Source organism: Agelaius phoeniceus, chromosome 14 (genome assembly GCF_051311805.1).
Source record: "Agelaius phoeniceus isolate bAgePho1 chromosome 14, bAgePho1.hap1, whole genome shotgun sequence".
Classification (NCBI taxonomy): Eukaryota; Metazoa; Chordata; class Aves; order Passeriformes; family Icteridae; genus Agelaius; species Agelaius phoeniceus.
Window position 1 is genome coordinate 12,796,049 of NC_135278.1, and position 21,845 is coordinate 12,817,893.

Consider the following 21,845-nt stretch of genomic DNA (forward strand, 5'->3'; position numbering starts at 1 on the left):
GCATTTCAGGTCAATCCCAATTCCTTCTTGGGAGTTGGAGCCAAACTCTGCCCTCAGCTGCAACCTCACTGACTTCAGTCACTTGGCCCCTTTCCTAAGCATGTCCCAGGTCACTCTGAGCAGCAGCAGCAGCAGCTCCAGTGTGGGCAGAGCCCAGCCCAAGGTGAGGCACTGACCTGGCAGCCCAGCCGAAGGGCATCCGGTACTGCCCCAGACGGCTGCACACCTGCTTGGCCACCTTATGGACCTTCTGGGCAGTCTGCAAAACACAGAGAGGCAGGTCAGAGGTGCCAGGGCTTGATGCTGCCCCAGAACAGCAGTGAAGGATGCTGCAGTCTCCAGGGAGAGCATCTCCCTGTCTCCTGCAGGCACCAGTGCAGCTCACATACATCCCTGGGTGTCCCTTCACAGCACCCACAGCTGTCAGTCTGCAAAGCAGCAGCAGCACACCTTATGGGCAGTCATGTTAAACCTGCTCAGGATTGAACTGCCAGGCTATTTATCAGTGCTCTATTTGCCAAAAGGTGTTAAGGGTATTTTCCAAAACTGACTGCACTTGGCTCATCCTATACAAAGTGTGCCAAGGGAATGCCATCATTACCAGGTATCCTAGAATTGACTTTTCAGGAACTACTCTTGACTGGCTGCAACAAGGCAGCATCAGCTCCACATGCATGCAGAGACTGAAGCTGGTGGCAAACAGTAAAATCCTCCCTTGGATGTCAGGAAAAATTTCTTCACTCAAAGGGTTGTCAAGCATTGGAAAGGCTGCCCAGAGAAGCTGTGGAGGTATTTAAAACACATGTGGCTGTGGTGCTTAGGCACACAGTTCAGTGGTGGAGTTGACAGGGCTGGGTTAATGGTTGGACTCAATGATCTTATAGGGCTTTTCCAAGATAAAGGATTCCATGATTCTATGCAGACACTTCATTCTGGAGATGAAGTATCCTGCTTGTTCCTGTCAGCCCAGCCCAGGCTTTGGCTTGCTGAAGTGTAATGGGGAAAGGTCTGGCCCCAAATGCTTGGCTCTTTCCAATCCTCTGCCTCTCCAGGGGAAGGAATCAAGTCTCCCAGGACAGCCCAACTGAAGCCAGCCTGGGAACAGTGCAAACAGAATGAACAAAGCCTGTTTTTGCCAGCAAGAAACCGAAGAGCTGCAGAACAGCCCATGTTTCACCCCTTCCACCCCCTGCAGCAGCAGCAGCAGACAGCATCACTCAGTTGATGCCCCCATGGCGCCAGCCAGTACCTTCCCAGGGTCTGAGTTCTTCATGTAGGGCTCTGCACAGTGGGCAATGCTGCCCTGCAGCACCTTCTCCACTCGGGCCACCAGGAAGATCTCTGTGTGCGGGTTGGTCACGGAGAACACCCCCTGCAACAGAGAGGCAGCAGCTGTCACACAGCAGGACCCAGTGTGCACCACAGGGTCTGGCCTGATCATTCCCCTGCCCCTTCCCACACCCCACACACCCTGCCCTGGGGATGGGCCACAGGGGCTCCCCAGGCCTGAGCACGGCCAAGTCTTGGAAAATTCTCCCTGCGCTCTGCCCGTCGCTGCCAGCGAGCCCTGCATGGCAACCTCAACACTGACTATAAAGCTCAAGAGAAAAGCTGGCTTCTGGTTACCCCACAGAGCACAACACCACACTTCACAGTCACTGAAGGCCCCAGCAGTGACACAGAAGGGGAGAAGGCGAGGCACTGACCCGTTTTATGTAGCGCAGGCAGGACTCGGGGACGCCGTGCACCAGGCTCTGCCCAGGGCCCTGCCCCGGGGCTCCCTCTGCCCTGGGCTCTGAGCCCTCCTGCAGCATCTCCCGCACGCAGGGCGGGTTCAGGTCCACGTGGAAGTCAGCTGAGATCTTGCAGTTACTTTTCAGGTCGAATAACGCCAAGCTTAGGAAAAAGGGCTCAACCTGGAAATTGGATTGAATATCTGTGTCATAAAAAATGCACAGCACAGGCTCAAGAGTGTCAACAGCACTGCTTTCCCTGACAAGGAAACTGGGAACCTTCTGCTCCTCTTTGTTCCTTTAGTTTGGTACACCAGCATTTTACAGAACTGTGAGATGTAGCCACATTTCTCTTCACAGAGAAAAGCGAGGCACGACTTCCCAAGAATATTTCTGAGATTCACATTCTCTGAACCTCAGAGAAAGGAAAAACAATTCTTATCTCATTTGCTGTGCCTGTGTTGTGCCAAAGTAAAATGCAACATGGAGATTGTTTACCCAAAGTGATGGTGTTTTGTTTCCTTGGCCTATGAGGGCCAGGTGTGTGTGTGTGTTGGGACAAGATTCTGTGCAGTTGTGTGCAGTTGAGTGCTTGGCAGATTCAGTTTAGATGTAATGTAATAGATGTATTATAATGTAGAATAACACAGTATAATAAAGTAACTAATTAGCCTTCTGATAAGATGGGATCCTCCTCCCTCATCATTTCTCCCTCGTTGGGGGCAAAAAATATCCACTATAGTGACATACAATCCGTGTTTATTTGCTTTATGAATATACAGATCCATTTTTTCCTGCACCTTCTTGCATTTTGATCAAGTCAGTTTGAATAAACTTATATGAAATATAAAGAATGAAATCCATGGTTTTTACCTAAGTGGTAAACTATGAAGTCAGGAAGATGAGCTCAATTTATTGGAATATAAGAATATAATAATAAGAAATCAGCTTAAGAGTGTTTATTATCACCTACTAAAGATGACTGTATTTATTTTCCAAAGTCCAGCAACTCTGGATGGCTCAACTGTGACACTCAAAATGCTCCTCAGATGCTATCCCAGGAGGAAAATTAGCTTTCCCAGCCAGGAGAGCTCAAATACAAGGCTGACACTGCTGAGGAAATGCATGTGCAAAATCTGCCAACTGCTTTGTAGCTACTGACCTTGACAGCACCAGGCAAGTGGCAATAATTCATGTATTTCTAATTCAAACATCCTAGTAGGCGTTCATCCATGGAAAGATAAAAATGCAGGCCTGAAGGTAAAACTGTAGCATGCCCAAGACATTCCAGCATGACTTGGAGGCATTACATCAATGCTGAAAATGTGCTGATTAGGTCTCACTCTGGACCTGATTAAGGATGGATAACAAGAATCTTTGCTATTAGCAATGCATCCATCTGCTGGGAGTTACTGAGCCTGGTGCTGTGTCTCAGAGCTGTGAGCTGCCAATATGAAACCATCACAAAAAAGCCTTTGTGATTCTCCCAGGCATCAGACAGGGCAGCATCAGCAGAGATGGGGCAGTGCTGGTGCCTCTGCCTGCCCTGTGGCCTGCACCCCTGCAGAAAGGGCTGACTCCAGCCAGAGCAAGCACAGGATGTGACAGCAGGGATTTGTTTTGGGGGGAAAGACTGGAGGAGACTGGTCTGCTCAGCCCAGCAGAACAAAGGCTGAGGTGAGATGTGATAGCTGCCCACAGACATCAGAGGCTCAGAAAATACAAGGGTTTTTAGGCTAAGGCACAACTTTGGCACAATAACAAATGCATATAATAAAGTGATTGTGAATAGAGTTAGGCTGGGAGCCAGAGGAAGGTTCCAGAACAGGGAAATCCCTTGCCATTAGGGGAAACAAAATAAAACACAGCCATGAGTGGTTTGAGGATGGAGCCTAATCATTTACCAGCAGGACTTTGACAGGGATGCAGAATTTGGCAGACACACAGTCCCCATTCCCTGTGCCCCTGAAGCACAGGTTTCCCAGCAGGCTGAGGCACATCAGCTCAGACCCTGTCTCCAAACGTTTCTGGACTCTGGGCCAGCAGTCACTGCCTGTCCAGGTCCCACTGGTGCTCATGGCAAAATGGGATCGTTTTAACCCCACAGGTTAATTAGCCAAGGTATTTTCTTGCTGGTGAGAGGAAAAAAGACAAAGCAGGACATGCTGGAGCTTCCCTTACATTGGTGGGTCCTTCTTCTGCTCTGTCACTCAGCTGAGCAAGGAGGTTGAGGGAGAAGTCCTGGCAGCAAACCACGAAGCGCCGGCTGCACTTCTCCTCAAAAGGCTTCACATCTGGCTCAATCCCTGAGAAATCGAGTCTCTAGACAGCAAACAAACACATCTGGTCTCATTAAAAAAGAAAACAACCCCCTGAATAATGTCAAGGGATCACATTACTGCCAATACTATCTTTATCAATTTTTTAAAGTGGTCCGAAAGGTACAAGACATTCACAAATGAGTGTGATTTGATGGTGTTACACAGAGGTATTCAGGACATGGATTCACGGGTATGTATCAGTTTTTAGCAACCTGTTTTGTAGAGCACAGCAAACTAAACCTCAGAATGATTTCAGTTCCTTCCTGCTTTGCTGTAACCCAGGGGATCTTCCCAAACACCACTCAGAGCTCGGGCAAGAAAGCGGAACACGAGACAACAGCCAGAAAAGTGCCTTCCACCATGAAGGTGTGGCCAGCTTAGAGAGGGCCCCTGTGCCTGAAATACAGACAAGGCACACGTGGGGTTGTAAACATTTCACAGTGGAAGGCAGGTGCAGCTGCACAGCAATAACTGGTATGGCTGGAAACAGCAGAGAGTGTCTGGCTGGGAAATCCAAACAGGCTCGATGATCATCACCTCCTCCCCAAGCCAGCACAGCCTGGCCTGTGCCCCCACACCCACCCTCCTCAAAGAGCAGCCACACAGCAACCAAAGACCCTCAGCCTCTGACACACCCATTGTGCTGGGCACTGGGGACAGAGCTACCAAACACCCCTAAATATCAGCAGGCATTTTTGCTTCCCTTATTTTCTTTCCATGAGGAAAGTACATTGCAGGTATACATTCCTGCTCCCAGTTTCCTTAGCACCAGGCACACGAGTGTGCATGTACCAGCACTGACTGGAGCAAAGACTCTGAATGCCTGGGGTTAACGCAGATCCAACTGACCCACACCAGAATGAAGCACTCTGGATATAGAAAGAGGGCACTGAATTCAGCCTAACCATTTGGTTAGGTAAAAGAAGTTATCTTAGATGCTCCACACTGAGCAATATTTCCATTTTTATTATCTGACCAGAATATAGGAAGCTTCTCAGAGCTTCTCTTAAAAAAAAAAAAAAAAAAAAAAAAAAAAAAAAAAAAAACCAAAAAAAAGCACCTCCTGGATGCTTATCTTCCTTCTGTTAAAGACTCTAAAGAAGTGCCAAGAGAAAAGCTCATTTCGTACACCTAAACCTTTTAAAGACTAATTGCATTTCCTTGTTAAACCAGAATGTTCTATTTTACAGGTGTGAACATGCCAAACCAGAAGGAGAACCAGAAACCATGACATATCCTGGAACAGTTCTCTAAAACTCTGTCAGCAATTGCAGCTCATTCCACTGAAATCCCACACCTGGACCCTGGCAGAGAGTTCAAGTTCAAAGCCAAGAAGAAAACAGGCCAATAGGCAATGACTCCTACTCCAGTGCACCAGACAGCAGAGGGGTTTTTTCAGTTTGTCTGTCCCTACAAAACTCCCTGAAGACTGAGGGAGTAAACTCCCCTGTAAACCCCTGCCATGGCCTTTGCCACCACTGCTCCCTGCACCAGATGTGCTGAGCCCATGCAGCACTGCAGCCATCCATGCAACACCTCTTCTGTGGCTTCTTCTTGCAAGCATGAGAACTTCTCAGAGCTCCAGAAAACCCTGGTTTGAAATTCAGCAACATCAAGATGGATCACACAAATGCCAGCAAAGCTGGAGGGAGGCCATGTGTGGGGCTGCTGCAACTCTTCCCTGTATTAGAGCTATAATTCCTGAGCACTGGCACCTCATTCTGCTCTCACTGGCAGGAATATGGGCTGCACTTCTGCTCTGCACTGGAAAATATGCTGCTCCTGCAGGCAAACCCCGTGGCCATGCATGGGGACAAGGGAGGTGACACAGTGAACAAAACCTCACACTGGGAAATGTGGGAGTGTTTACCTGGACTTCTGGGTCAAAAGAAAAGATGTTTTGTCTTCCATCATTCCTGCTCAGTTTGTTTAGTTGATCTGTTTCTCTTCCATACTAGGACAAAGGAAGGCATTGATGTTAGTGCCTGGCCACACAGAGGCAAACACTCGCTATTGGGAAGGAGCTGAATCAAAACAAAAGAATTTCTTTTCAGGTTGCCTTTGTGATACAAAGCACTGCCATAGTGCAAGGACAGTGCAGAGATGTGGCTGTGCTGAAGGAAAAAAGCAGGCAGAAGCAGGCAACCACACTTGGAGGTGAGGAACATTCAGCCTCAAACCATGGGTGAGACAGAGAGGTGGGATAACAGAGACCCCACCAGGACCTGGTGCCTGCCCAGAGCTGGAGACACAGAAAGCAGAAAATCCCTCTCCCAGAGAAGCTGGACAGAAGTAGCTGTGGGTGGGGAGAGTGATCCTGCAAACACAATACCTTCATCAGCTCTGGATGCATGCTTCTCTCCAGGCTCTCCAGGATGTTCTCTGACTTTCCCTGCGTGCTCGATTCATCATCTGCAAGGACACCAGAAACAGATGTTCAAAACAACTGCAGGAGCAGCACTCTGCCAGAAAGCATCCTGCAGTATTTGCTAACAATAGCACAGAAACAGTTTACAGAGACTTTTCCATTCTTGGGAGTAAGATTTTTCCATGCTTTACCAGTATCAAAGTGTACTATTACAGTCTGCTAGGTCTGTCCAAAGCAGAACTTCACAGAGCCAATTTTCCAGGAGCCTTGAAACTTTGCCATGGATTTCCCTTCCAGAAGAAGGGTCACATTTTTCTCCAATTTTATTCCTCAGACTATCATCTGTGTTATACTAAGCTCCTTTGCATGATACTGTGTGTCAGCCACAATTCCTGCTTTAAATTCAGTACAGCATACACTTCTCCAGGCATCCTGCCTGCATCCTGTGCAGAGGGGAGGTGTTTATTTACAAACTGACCTTGCACAGACTCCACAGCATCTTTCTTCTCTTGCACCAAACTCTCAGTATTGCTCTGAATGATCTTCCTCAGAGTTACCAGCCATTCCTCCATCTCCTGCTCAGTTTCAGCTGCAAGGTAGTGGCTGTACTTGTCTATTGTCTTCAGCTCAAAGGCGTAGCGGCGCATCTTGGGACACTGAACAACAAAAACAGATTTATCTTACATTTCTCTCAACAACACAGCACCTGCCACACAGCTCCTCTCTGGGAAAGCATCCTGAGCTGAAACACCACAAAATACAAGGCAGGCACCCTCCCTGACACAGCAATCTGGCTGCAATCACAGAGGGCTTTGTGCCTTGAGCAGTGCACAGGTTCATGGCCAGCTAGTCTGAGAGAAGGAAAGCCAGACTGGAGCACAGACATTGCACCAAGGAGCAGGAACAAGCTCCTTCTGATGTCACCAGACCTTTAATGTTTACCCAGAGAAGCCAGGAATTGGATTTGTCTGACATGGTAAGTAATGCTGCACTCCAGGACACTTAGAGGCATCTATCTTTAAAAAGCAAGTGGTACATTGCAGCTTTCTGAAGCTGTGCTGGCCTTTAAACAGCATTTTCCAACCAGAAACCAAGGCAAATCTGATGCAACTTGGGAAGTACCTCCCATAGATCACTGAGGTGTGTGCATTATTGCTTTTACTGTGCTCAGAAAGATAAATGGAAACTCACATCTCTGACTCATCCATGCTGAAGCAAACCACTGGGATAATTTAAGCCACCCTGCACCACAATCAGTGCTTGCAGCTTCTGCAGAGACAGCAAGGGCAGAAGGCAGAGCAGCAATCCACTGCTGCACCTCACTCTAGCACAGCTGAGCAAATCCAGGATTAGGCCTGTACAAATACCTGCTCCTAAAACCTTATGGCCCCTGAGTAGGTCCTGAATTCCCAGGATTACCTGCTTGCATGGACTCACCAAGACATAGCTCAAGAAACAAGAAGCTGGAGCAAGCAGCAATTAGAGGAGGAAGGTGCCCCAGATAATGTAATATGATTTACTCACTGGCCTATTGATCAGTTCAGCTGACCAGCTTTGGGTTAATCTGCAATTCCATGCCTTCAGACCTCGAGAGAGCAGGCCTGTCTGTCTCAGAGCCAGCAATCCATAAATCCATGCAGAGCCCACAGAAAGGACACCTACCTGAACCACATCATTGCAAGCATCCAAGAAAATGCAGCCTTTGGATTCTTTTGAAATTTTCTCATCTTTGTAAGAATTCAGAATATAGGAGCCATCTGTGAGCTGTGACAAGTAAAAATACCTCCTCTTGAATACCTGCAAAAACACAAATTCTTGCTCAGGCAAGTATTCACTCTGCTGTACATCACAAACCACAGCCATGGCTTCCACAGCTGCCCTCCCTGCTATTGAGAAAAGACTGTAACACAAAACACTGCTGACCCTGGAGTGTTCAGATTCACCCATTTGAATATGGTTTGCTTTTACAAAGAGAGATTTCCATCATCTTCTTTAATTTTAATGCCCTTGTTGTTATTGTAAGTTTGCCCATCTAAAGCAATGCCCCAGGGCTCCCAGCTCATCTCTCAGCTGGCTCCAGCCTCATTTATCCTTACAAAGCAATGCTGCACAGTAAATTCAGATCAGCACAGTACTTGAAGATCCATCCCACCCTAAAGCAGGTATTTCCAGAGCCTTTTTCATACAGACCTCAGACTTACAAAGCAATTGTCTGGAAAACTTAGGAACAGACGTGGAAATTCCTAGCACTCAAATGCAAGCCAAGGGACAATGCAATCCATTCAACTGCTTGGATTTTTTGTGGCTTTGGGTTTGGGGTTTTTTATACAAACTTATTTTCATGAACTGGCTTTGGCTTAGTGTCCAATTCTTACATCAAAAAGCAGTCATTTCAGGAGAATTGTCCTTGTGTTTGTACTACTGATTTTCATGAAGAAAAAAAAAAGAAAAAAAGCTCTCCAGTATCTCTGAACACCTTTCTTCATGCTTGTCAGCCTAAAGCTACTGGACTATAATTCAGGAGACCATTTTGGCAGCAATTGTGGTAGCACCATATGCTGTAAGGAGCAGGGTGCATTTCACTGTTGCTGGGTATCTGTGTGAGGAGGATCATGAAGGAAGGCAGGCCAAGCAGCACTGCAAGGATTTCTACTGTTCTGTCTACCTGGAAGATCTATGAATAAACACAGCATTTTTCATGCCACATGGGAGATTACAAGTAATTTCCTGTTTCTATCATTACTGACACCAGCACAGGTTCAGTAAACCCCCTGGCTTGCAGAGAACTGGGAGGGAGGCTCATGCCCTGAACCATAAGCCATCCCTTCTGAGAGTAACCTCTGGCCTCATTTGGATGATAATTAGCTGTAGAGATGCTACATGGGCTGTTGAGCTTTAAGTTTTATAAGATTTAACTAAACCTTTAGTTCAACAGAGCATAAAGACACATGGAAAGCCAAGGATGTGAAGCATTAACCCAGCCTGAACACTGATTTAGCACTTCACTGAAGCAATCTCAGGAATTCTGGCAGTGGATGCCACAGAAACCCATGACAGATCTCTCTCTAGATATTACAGGGTTGATATCCCTTGTGGTTATGGAATTTCATGCTAAACAGTTTGCATTTGCTGAACTCTGTTCAAAAGCAAATGCAGAATCAAACAGCAAACACTTTTCCTGTGATCTTCCCCCTGTGCAAGCACTGCTGTCAGAAATCACTGTCAGAAGAGGAAATTAATACTCTAAACCTGTGGGCAGAGGGAACATCCCCTCTGATCAGGCTACAGGGGCTGCTGGTGAGCACTGAGATGGCAGAGGGAGGGCTAGAGACCTGGGGAAGTGCACTTGGGCAGAGAAGGACAGAAGGACAGTCCTGGTGCTGTGGCTGTAGCACAGGCCACCAACACATTGCAAACCAGAGAGGGAGAGCTGAGCCAAACCAGGGCAGTTCCTGCACAGGAAAGGGTGCTCTGAAATAAAGGGTGACAGCTGCAGCCTAATGAGAGTTTGCTTGTGGCTCAGCTCTCCACAGAACACACTCTGCACACACTTAGCACAGTGTGAGACACCAACAGCCCAGCAGAGAACCAGCACTGATGAGATGGACACACCAGAGCAGCCTCTCCATGTGGTGGCAAGGCTGAAGGTGGCCAAAGTCCTCAGCCAAAGTCCTCAGCTTCCTCACATGTGCCTTAGAGGTGTTGCTGATTATGTGGTAAACCACAAAACTTTCCAAGAGGAGAACCCCAGAATCACAGTGCAGTTGAAAAACAGACTGCTCAGTTTTAGTTCTGGACATAAGGAGTTTTCCTTAGTAATTACTTCACTTCCCTTTTTTCCTCTTCCTATGATGCTCTGTTTCAAGGGAAAAAGCCATAAGAAATGTGACTAATCATCCAGATAACTTAGGAGACCCCTGGCTCCAAGACACAGCTCAGAGAACAGCTCCTGATCCTCAGTACTTTGACACCAGAGCTTCACTGGAGACCCTGGATCTTATGAATTGAACTGAAGCCAGTGCAGTTCAGGTAACTTCTCTGAAAGGCAGGGCTGAGGTGCAGGGCACTGAGACCAGCACCACCAGAGCTCAGGCTAGAACAGATCCAACTGACTACACTGAGCACAGATGACACCACCTCCAGAAGTTTCAGGGAAAAAAGTTGCTTTAAGCTAGCTTGGAAAAGCAGAGGATCAGAAATTCCTTTTCTGTCTATCACCTCCAAGCCCATTTTAAAACTCAAATTAAAATTAGCCCTATGAACAGTCCCATTCCATTTCCCCTGGAAGCATAACTCATTGAATCAAGCCTTGGAACAGCTAGGCTTTTTGAGATTATTTTAACATATCCTTACAAACTCCCCAACATTCTCTCTTTGCTGTGAAAAGGCAGCTGCATGGTGGGACTGCAGAAAGGCTCATTGCCATAGCAAAAACCTGTGGTGGGACTCCTCAAAATCTCTGCACAATCTGAGCAATGTCACACTGGATTATGAAGAGCAGAGAACAGGAGACAAGGCAGCTGCTGCTTCCAGGTCAGTAATGCTACATCTCTGCAGTAATATCACCCCTGCTTTAAAAGCAAAGATTTATCATTTTATTTTAAAGCTGGCCTCTCTACATGTTTCCAACCAGCAAGGAAACTGTAAATTCAGAAAGCTGTCTTTGCAGGGCAGCTGTTTCCTCTCCTGGGCCTCAGCTGCTCGTCCAGAAAACAATCTTGCTTTACTAGAACATGCTTCACCTTTTGGTCAGCTTGCCTGTCATGGTGCAACGTGCATCAGCCTTACATGCTGGGGAGGGGAGGGTCAGAAACTGCTGCCAGACTGGGTTTTCCAGCCCACCATGGATACAAGAGGGGCAGATGCCCATCCCAACCCAAATCCAGCCATTGTGCTCCTGGGAGCTTTGGAGATGTGGCCTGAGCTCCACCTCATTCATCACTAACTGCACCAAACTCACCTTCATGGTAACAGTGATGGTGCTGTTGACATTTGCTTTGTGCAGCCAGCCCTGCTTTATCACACCCCCCTTCTGGGAGCACAGGGAAGAGGAGTCCTGAAAGACAGCAAACAACCATGAAAAGAGGTCAGGTAAACTGTTTCCCACAGGAAATTCCCCTTGGACAAAGGGATTTGTCCACCCTGGAGAGCAATATCATTTTAACTACAGCAATACAGTGACATGTAGAATGTATGTGCAACAGGTACAGCTATGCATACAATGCTATCACAAATAAAATAAAATAAAATAAAATAAAATAAAATAAAATAAAATAAAATAAAATAAAATATCAGGGATATTCCTTTCCAATAAAGAGGTAAAACAGGCTAGACTGTCACCTTTTAAAAAAGAAAGATTACATCTATTCTGATAGAGCTGCACAGTGATTTTGCAATGAGGCCTCAGGCTCTTATGCAGGATTTCAAAACTTGGGGAAGATGGAAATTTTCAAGACAGTCTGTTTAGGAAGTTGCAAAATGCAGAACTCTGAACTTTTCCTGTCATATCCTTTTGTCATTCTCATATTTTATATTTCAGCAAAAACCACCAAACCCCAGTAAAATAACTGAAATGTAACTGGCTGATTTCACATTTACCAAACCACAAAGTTTCAACCCAACCAGGCTGGTTTTGGCACACCAGATGGGTTCCACCTGCTCCTGTCCCATGGTCCCAGAAAGAGAGAATGGCTCTCCACTCACACCTAACCATGACCTCCACCAGGGAGAGAAATGAGAGCCCAAAGTGCTGAAAAAATCTCACCCTGGGGTTCCCAGTGCCTCAGCAGCAGAGGCAGCCCCAGCCTGCCCTGCTGAGCCATGAAGGAGCTGCTTTACAGAGCCTGCTGCATCCAAAGGGGCAGGGCTGCACTCTTTTCATGTCCAGCTTCCAGAGTAAATTTTCTGATGCTTTATTTCCCTGGGTAAAACTACCTATGGTCTCTCCTTTATAGTGGTTCACCTTTTTTCATCAAGAGATTTCTTTTACTTGAATTTCCATTACACAATTCTAATGCAAATGCTCTGTCGGGAAACTGTAACAGAATCCTTTAGATACAGCCATGCCAAAAGATACAAACCTCACAACATCTGTGAAAGCACTTGCAATGCTCTTCCACAACAAACCTCAGTAACTTCTCTTGTTTGAGGACTTGGGACACTGGCCAGAAGAAGAAAGGTCTCCACATTTTGATAGAGTATTTTTGTCCTTTTGCTTTTTTGGAGGCATGCTGATAACAGTGCATAGCACTGTCTCCAGCCCAGAGCAGACATTTTTTAAGAGGCAGCACCTCAAGTTACTGATGTGATGCAAATTAACAACATAGCTAAAAAAAGATTAAGGCCAAACTTGACAAAACATTTCCATTTACAAAGAAGCTAACACAGTCCAGATCTGAGGTGTGCTGGGACATACCCCAGTAAATTGAGAAATGTGCATGAAACAGCCCCTCCAAATCTTCAGCTCTGCAACTAAGTTCCCTTTTCCTCTGTAATTTCTCAGCAGCAACATATTGGTGCCATGGGAATTTTAAACAGCTGGGCTAAACCCTTCCCTCTGTAAACAAAAACTTCCTAATACCACGTGCATGGATTAATCTCCACATGGTAGTTGAAATAGAAAAACACTGCCCATCCCTTCTGTAGCACATGTGATATTCATGGGCAGGAAACACGGCATCTGCACCATCCAAAATAACCAGCAGGTCTGAGATGTCCCTGCTGGCAGAGCCCCCAGCCCACCCCCCAGAGGAGCTCCAGGGCTGCCAATCCTCCCTGACGCCAGCTGAGCACAAGATGCCCCTTCCAGAGGGGCAAACACCTCCCAGCACTGGCACAGGATGGGCAGAGCAGGACTGACACACTGTCAGCAGGGTGGGTCAAAGTGACTGCTGAAAAATTGCTGCTGATTATGTGGTAAACCACAAAACTTTCTAGGAGGAGAACCCCAGAATCACAGTGTAGTTGAAAAACAGACTGCCCAGTTTTAGTTCTGGACATGAGGAGTTTTCCTTAGTGACTACTTGGCCTCCTTTTTGTCCTCTTCCTGTGATGCTCTGTTTCAAGGGAAAAAAACCATGAGAAATATGACTAATCATCCAGATAGCTTAGGAGACCCCTGGCTCCAAGAGATTATCATGTCATTGTTTGAAATAAATCACTGCCACACTTTTGATCCCATTTTCACAGCAGAAAGCACTCACCAGAAAACCATTCCTAGGAACTGAATTCTGGCTTTGCCTTGTGAAATTAACTTTTTAATGTATTCCTGCTTTTTTAACAGGAATACATTAAAAAAAAAAAAAACAAAAAAAAACAAAAAACCAAAAACCAACCTTCTCCTTACCTCATCCTTTTCAAAGTCTTCATCAATTTCAAACACATGGCTTGGAATCTTGTCTGGCCTAAAGGATTTGCTGAAATCACAACACATTTTCATGTTTAATGAATGGAACATGAGGGTTGTATGAGCCAGCAGCTGATGCTGGATCCAGAAGCAGCAGCCAAAGTGCAGGCTACAGAGCACAGAAGATAAATTGCAAGAGACCTACAGCTCCTTGCAGCTGGGGAAAGCTAAGTTCTGAGTGCATTTCATGGAAATTAGGCACAAGCAGTCTGTAATTAGCTTTCTCTTGTTAGCTCTTGATTCTGCAGAGTTTTTGCTGACTTGCCTTTATGGAACAAAGAGAGAGCACTCTGGTTTATCTTCCATCTTTATCAAAAAAGAAGCAAGATCAGACTACAAGATTATTCAAAAATGTTAACATTATTTGATGAGCAGTATGACTCCATTGCTGCTTCACATCCCCTCGAGACCCTCAGAACACACCCACTACACCCAATTAAGAAGAAAAAGCATTTAACAAGCTTGCAGCATGTGAGCAGCCTGGACAGGGGTCCAGACATGCCCAGAGTGTGGGCAGGGAGCAGAGCAGGCACCATCACACAGGAAATAACAATCCAGCAGAAATCTGAGATGGATGTGCCTGTCTGAAAAGCCCAGTTGGCTGTGGAGCTGGGAGCACTGGCACAGCACTGGCACAGCCCAGCTTTTCCAAGCAGAACTCCCCAGCACTGGCAGCCCCAGCAGCAATAGCACATCACCCTCCCTGTGCTGGGCCACAAGGATAATCTGCCTGGCCTGTGTGAGGCACACTGGAACACCAGCCCAGTGGCACAATGGGGCTCCTGTGCAGGCACTGCCAACACTATTTATCCTGCCATGGGTCTGGGCTGCAGTCTGTCCTCATCCTGTGATCACACATCAGCATTCCAAGGGAGCACGACACTTACCATGGCAACATCCGAAAGTCTCCTGAGTATTCCTCATATTTGTAGTTCACCACAAACCAGTCAGAGCTGTAGGTTTTAATGCACTGAAAGGAAAACAATACAGCTCTCAGAAAGCTACAGCAAGCACAACAAAGCCCAGCACCAGTCTGAGAGGTTACATACTGCAGGGTGAGGTAAGCACAAGTGAGAAGGGAGTGGGCAAGGCTGCTTCACTTCCTTCATGTAGCAATGCAGAATTCCATAAGGAACCTTTTCAGCACAGAGACAAAAATCACACAGCATCTGGCCTGCCACACAGCTACAGATTTTGGATTTACATCACTCCAAGGCTCTAAAAATGGAGTAGGGATATGGGAGGAGACTGTTTTCCAGAAGGCAAAAGTTTTCTGTCCTCAGAAACACAGCACATCTAACTCAACACAACCACTGCTTTTTGTTCTGCTGCACTTGAAGGGAATGGTCCTGGAGAGCAGCACTTCACAACAAACCCACAGCACTCCAGATGCTCCAGGGAGGTTGTGGATCCCCTTGTCAGGCAGGTGGTGCAAAGCCACACACCTTGGCTGTGTCCAAAACCCACTGCAAGGACACTCTGTACATGAGATACCTGTGAGAACTCTCCTGTGCAGCAGATCGGGCAGGGCTGCCCACAAAGGAGAAGCCAAGGGAGCTGCAATGCTGCAGATCAGGAGCTGCAGCTGAGCATCCTGTCCAAGGGCCATCAAGGGCTGAAGGCTTTGTCCCTACCTCTTTGACAAAGAGACTCTGAGCTTTCTTTAGAGCATCTTCTGGCACTGTTGACTGGACAGTCCTTCTCTGTCGGCCGATGACTGAGATCTGCAGGAAAAGGAGAACACTTTTTCAGCACAAACTGCATCTTCAGGGCTTGACACTCACTTTAAATAAATGTGGTGGGCCTAAGCCACCAGTGGGTCATTTTGGTTTTATGTGTCAGTAATGCAGCCAAAATTAACATGTGGTTAATGGTGGAAATTTTCCAAGGTAAGCAGGACAGGAGATGAGTGAGCCTCCAACATGGGAAAGAGCCAGAGCAAACTCACAGACACATCCTCAATTGGAAATATCAGGAGGTCCCGGAGGGGATCGCTGTAGATCTGAACCCTGCGCTGGAGGATCACGTTCTCATAGTCCAGGGGTTCCACCACTTTCGTTTTTTCCTGCAGGAAAAACAGATTATGAAAAATATTACACATGTGTAGCATCTAAAATAACCAGTAACTAACATCTTGTGCTTAATTTCAAACTGTGTTACCACTGGACTGCCCTTTACTCGGCACTCTGATGCTCCTGTGCTGCAGGTCACCACTGATGAGCATGGTTTGCAGAGAGGGAGATGAAGGGTTAAATTTGAAGCAATAAGCTATGGGAATAACAAAGCACTGTGCTGCTCTGTCTCAGCACAGTCTCTAATTTCCTAATGGAGCAAGAAAGCCTCCTGGACAGGCCATTGCTTTCTTTAACAGCTGCAAGATCCAGCATCTTTATGTTTGAGCAGCTCATCTGTATAGCTTGGCAGAAGCACAGGAAGGCTCCTGCACTGGCTCTGCTCAGCTCGGGGCTGGCTTTGCTTGAGGAGCAGATGAGAGCTGTGCTCTCCCAGGAATGAGGAGAGCAAGGCTGCAGCTGCCACTGCCAAAGCAGGAATCTCAGCCCCTGGAAGGAAGAACAGCATCCCTCTGGAAAGACAGGAAAGCCCTCTCCATAAATCGCAGCCCAGACACAGCCAAAGGCCAGAGCCCCATTTTATTCTCACTCACATTTCAGGGAACAAGAGGAACTTCTCCAAAAATCCCTGGAGTCACGAGCAAAAACTATTAGGAGAGTTTCATTACATTCCTTATTGTACCAATTTTGTCTGTGTAACAAGTCCAGAACCCAGTAAAATGAGGAAAACAACTTCTGAAGCAGGCAAATGCCATCTCAGCAGCCCAGCCTGACTTCAGGTTTCATCAGCAAGAGTCAGGCTCTCAGCACTGCATTGTGAAAATCAAACTTCACACCAAAAGCCAACCAATGACTCTGTATAGGAGTGGTCACAATAAAACATGAACCAAATTCTGACCCATCACCTTTGTCTTGTTTTGAACCTCAACCAAAATCCTGCTGCTTGGCCCTGCCACAGACAGTGTTTATGAAGGCCCTGCAGCAGCACGTGGTGCCATGTGCCTCTGGACAGGACATCCTTGCAGGACAACAGCTCTCCCCTCTCAGAAGAGGAACATCAGATGCTTCCCCATGGGCAGCACATGTTACCCTCCAGGAAAATGGCTTTTCTGGGATGAACTGCTCACCATGACTGGAGTAAAGAGGAGACCAGTGCAAGATCTCTTGCTGAACACAGCACAACCAGCAGCTTAAAAAAATGAGTCCCAAATGAGGACTGAAAGCTCAGCATTGTATAACACCACTGGATAAACAGCCACACCAGCTTGTTTGAGAGTCTAAACAATTCAGTATTTTCTGTGACATGTGAGATAAGCAAGGAAGTCAACATTGCTCTTCCATAACCAATCCTAGCCAAAGGTCCTGTGCCTGTTCTGTGCCTTTGGCTCCTGGGATGCATTAATGAAACACATCTTGCCTTAGACAGTTTTGCATTTAAATGTTTCCTTTCCATGCTGCAGAAATCCAGCATGAATTAGCTCAGTTATCTGAAAAAAGTTCCCTTCTTAATCACTCCCTGAAAACTTTGCTTTACTGCTTGCACAGTCCTGAGAGGAACCTCACACTCCTCAGATTACCAGTGAGAAAGTCAAAGGTCAGGAGCAGAGAGCCCAGGCTGGCTGCCAGGGCATCCAGGGAGCTCCCTCAGCCATGAGGGATTTGGGAATGGGGTGACAAATGCTGCCAGTCCCACTGCACACAGAACTTCTTGATTCTACATCCAAGACCTGAGCTGTAAGGGATTTATTAAGAAAAGAAAGAGTCCATCTGAAAAACAGGAATATGAAAAACCCAACAGGTAGACAGAGAAAAGGAGCTCATTTACTCTCAGTCAGTCTCATGCCCATTAATTGCTTAATTGAATTTGGTTAATCACCTGAAACACCAGTCTTATTTCAGAATAGCACTGTGCACTTCTCAAAGTCGGCCAAGCTTTGCAAATTAATGTGAATTAACAGGACACCCATTTGCAGGCCTGGGGCCCCAAGGCTTGCCCTGCCCATGACAGCAGGCAGGGCCCCACAGGACAGGCACCCAGCTCTGCCAGACCAATCGTGGCAAAACTCAGTAGCCTTGCTGGGTTAAAGCAGTGCCATGACCCCGAGAACTCACACCAGGCCGCCCTCACCTCACCCTGCAGCAGCTGTGACAGTAAATTAGAGTCCCTCTGTGAGCCTTCCACATCTCCTTGGAAATGCAGACCTTCCAATCACACTGTATTTTCAGTCCTTTTATTGTTTTGCAACATGGTCCTGAAACTAGGACTGTGTTTCTAAAGCTGTCCCTTTAAAAAGCTGGGGCTTTGATGACATTTCTTTTCTAGATCTGATACCTCTGATGACCAGCAAGACAAAGCCCTGGCAGTCATCCTGGTGGGATTCAATGACAGCTGAAGGGTAAGGGCTGCAAAGCATCCCAGATCCTTACACAAAATATTTGGAAACTCATAGAGCACTGCCTACAACAAATACAAAAAAAAAAATCCATAAAGGGTTATGGATTTTAAAGCCCTTCTAGTCTGGTGGATGTAATGATATTGGAAAAAACGTGTGGTGCAGGCTGTGATCTATATCTGACAAAGCAGTGCCAGGCCCTGTGACCTGCAAGGGATGGAGGGATGTGCACTGGCACCCAGAAGGGCTCTGCAGCACCCAGACAGGCATTTCTCCTCTGGGGCTGTCAGAAATCCAGTCCTAGGGCTCCCTGCCCCAGGCTGTGCCAGTTCCCTGTGTCAGCAGCCCTGTGTCCATCCCCTGCAGCCCAGCACTGACCATGCTCACACCCAGCACACCACCCTGTCTGTTGTCTCTGAGGCAAAGCCAGAGGATGTAGGTCAAGCTGTTTGTCAGCAAGCAGCTGCTGAAGGAAGGATGTGGCTCCTGCCAGCCATCGAGGAAACAAACGCCTCCCTCCACCCTAAACTGTGCAGGCTCCCAGCAGGGCCAGGCAGGCTGTGCCCCTGCAAACAGACCCTGCAGTAAGGAGGGTCTGTTTGCATCCCAAATATCTGTTGTCCTTTTGTCCCTGTGAGTCCACACACTCCCATCAGTCCAAAAAGGCTGGAGATAAAGCTGAAAATGGGATTTCAAAGTCTTAGTTTCCCTGAAGGTTGAAGTGTACCCCAGGCTCACACTCCCCAGCAGTGTCACAACAGCAGATGGCACTCACCAAAGTCATTACAAAAGCAGAGGAAAAACTATTACACTAAAGTAATTAGAGTCTTAGAAACCACAAACTCCTCCACAGGGGAAGCCAATACCCAAGTACAAAGAAATGCTGCCAGTCCAGCAACAAAATCAATCCATTTCTGCAGGAAAAAACGTGCAGTGCTGCCAAAGGCATCCTGCTCTGTGGCACACACAGCAGCTCCTGATCCGGGGCAGCAGACACTGCACTGAGATGCTCCTGAGAACACAGCAGGGACAGCCTGGGCTCAGCTGCCTTCTCCTGTAGCTCCTGTGGATGCAGCACCTGAGCACACCCAGCAGCAGCATCCAGCCCAAAGCACTGCAGCCCACTGTGCTGGGATAAAAAACAACTGAAACACCTCAGGGAAAAACAAGCATGACTTTAAACAAAGACAACATGAGAGCAGTGCACCCTCCCAGATAAGCCCACTCATCCCTCGGGCTGAAGCCCCCACACCAGCCTGTTCCCAAAACACACACTGCTCCTTCTGTCCTCTGCTTCAGGCCAGCACAGGCTGAGCCCAGGGCTGTGTGTGAGCCCCATCTGGCAGGGGCACGGCGCTGCCCTGGGGCAGCGGCACAGGCAGAGCAGGAGCCTCTACTGGAGTATGGAGTGCCCAGCCCGAGCGAGCTGGCTGGCATTGAACAGGAAACAGAGGGATTCCTGCAACAGGAACAGGCCCCGAACACCAGCACACGGCTCGGGCACACCCGGGCACACCCGGGCACACTCAGGCACACCCGGGCACACCCGGGCACACCCGGGCTCACTCCTGCACACCCAGGCATGCTCAGGCACACCCGGGCACACTCAGGCACACTCCTGCACACCCAGGCACACCCGGGCACACCCGGGCACACCCGGGCACACCCGGGCACACTCAGGCACACCCGGGCACACCCCTGCACACTCAGGCACACTCCTGCACACCCGGGCACACCCAGGCACACCCGGGCACACCCGGGCACACTCCTGCACACCCGGGCACACCCGGGCACACTCCTGCACACCCGGGCACACCCGGGCACACCCAGGCACACCCGGGCACACCCGGGCACACCCCTGCACACCCGGGCACACCCGGGCACACCCGGGCACACTCCTGCACACCCGGGCACACCCGGGCACACTCAGGCACACCCGGGCACACCCGGGCACACCCCTGCACACCCGGGCACACCCGGGCACACCCGGGCACACTCCTGCACACCCGGGCACACCCGGGCACACTCAGGCACACCCGGGCACACTCCTGCACACCCGGGCACACTCAGGCACACTCAGGCACACCCGGGCACACTCCTGCACACCCGGGCACACTCAGGCACACCCGGGCACACCCGGGCACACTCCTGCACACCCGGGCACACCCGGGCACACTCCTGCACACCCGGGCACACCCGGGCACACCCGGGCACACTCAGGCACACCCGGGCACACCCAGGCACACCCGGGCACACCCAGGCACACTCAGGCACACCCGGGCACACTCGGGCACACTCAGGCACACTCCTGCACACCCGGGCACACCCGGGCACGCTCAGGCACACCCGGGCACACCCGGGCACACCCGGGCACACCCGGGCACACCCGGGCACACTCAGGCACACCCGGGCACACCCCTGCACACTCAGGCACACTCCTGCACACCCGGGCACACCCCTGCACACCCGGGCACACCCAGGCACACCCGGGCACACCCGGGCACACCCGGGCACACTCCTGCACACCCGGGCACACCCGGGCACACTCCTGCACACCCGGGCACACCCGGGCACACCCAGGCACACCCGGGCACACCCGGGCACACCCCTGCACACCCGGGCACACCCGGGCACACCCGGGCACACTCCTGCACACCCGGGCACACCCGGGCACACTCAGGCACACCCGGGCACACCCGGGCACACCCCTGCACACCCGGGCACACCCGGGCACACCCGGGCACACTCCTGCACACCCGGGCACACCCGGGCACACTCAGGCACACCCGGGCACACTCCTGCACACCCGGGCACACTCAGGCACACTCAGGCACACCCGGGCACACTCCTGCACACCCGGGCACACTCAGGCACACCCGGGCACACCCGGGCACACCCGGGCACACCCGGGCACACTCCTGCACACCCGGGCACACCCGGGCACACTCCTGCACACCCGGGCACACCCAGGCACACCCGGGCACACCCGGGCACACCCGGGCACACCCAGGCACACCCGGGCACACCCGGGCACACCCAGGCACACCCAGGCACACCCGGGCACACTCCTGCACACCCGGGCACACCCCTGCACACCCGGGCACACCCGGGCACACTCCTGCACACCCGGGCACACCCGGGCACACCCGGGCACGCTCAGGCACACCCGGGCACACCCGGGCACACTCAGGCACACCCGGGCACACTCGGGCACACTCAGGCACACTCCTGCACACCCGGGCACACCCGGGCACGCTCAGGCACACCCGGGCACACCCGGGCACACCCGGGCACACCCGGGCACACTCAGGCACACCCGGGCACACTCCTGCACACCCGGGCACACCCAGGCACACCCGGGCACACCCGGGCACACCCAGGCACACCCGGGCACACTCCTGCACACCCGGGCACACCCCTGCACACCCGGGCACACTCAGGCACACCCGGGCACACTCCTGCACACCCGGGCACACTCAGGCACACTCAGGCACACTCGGGCACACCCGGGCACACCCGGGCACACTCCTGCACACCCGGGCACACCCGGGCA

The 21,845-nt window shown here is 49.7% G+C and overlaps 1 protein-coding gene across 3 annotated transcripts in view; it reads right to left on the bottom strand.

Annotated features, from left to right (window-relative positions):
• Window positions 1-21,845, bottom strand: part of DOCK11 (dedicator of cytokinesis 11) — an 80,989-nt gene that overhangs the window by 45,944 nt on the left and 13,200 nt on the right. For all 3 annotated transcript variants that reach the window (XM_077186123.1, XM_054641282.2, XM_077186124.1), the window contains exons 2-14: window positions 15,776-15,892; window positions 15,462-15,551; window positions 14,715-14,797; window positions 13,768-13,837; window positions 11,383-11,478; window positions 8,085-8,219; window positions 6,901-7,078; window positions 6,387-6,466; window positions 5,925-6,008; window positions 3,915-4,055; window positions 1,707-1,916; window positions 1,250-1,372; window positions 177-259 (exon numbers count right to left, since the gene is read on the bottom strand). In XM_077186123.1, coding sequence (XP_077042238.1) covers window positions 177-259; window positions 1,250-1,372; window positions 1,707-1,916; window positions 3,915-4,055; window positions 5,925-6,008; window positions 6,387-6,466; window positions 6,901-7,078; window positions 8,085-8,219; window positions 11,383-11,478; window positions 13,768-13,837; window positions 14,715-14,797; window positions 15,462-15,551; window positions 15,776-15,892 — 1,490 coding nt within the window. The remainder of the gene's footprint in view (window positions 1-176; window positions 260-1,249; window positions 1,373-1,706; window positions 1,917-3,914; window positions 4,056-5,924; window positions 6,009-6,386; window positions 6,467-6,900; window positions 7,079-8,084; window positions 8,220-11,382; window positions 11,479-13,767; window positions 13,838-14,714; window positions 14,798-15,461; window positions 15,552-15,775; window positions 15,893-21,845) is intronic.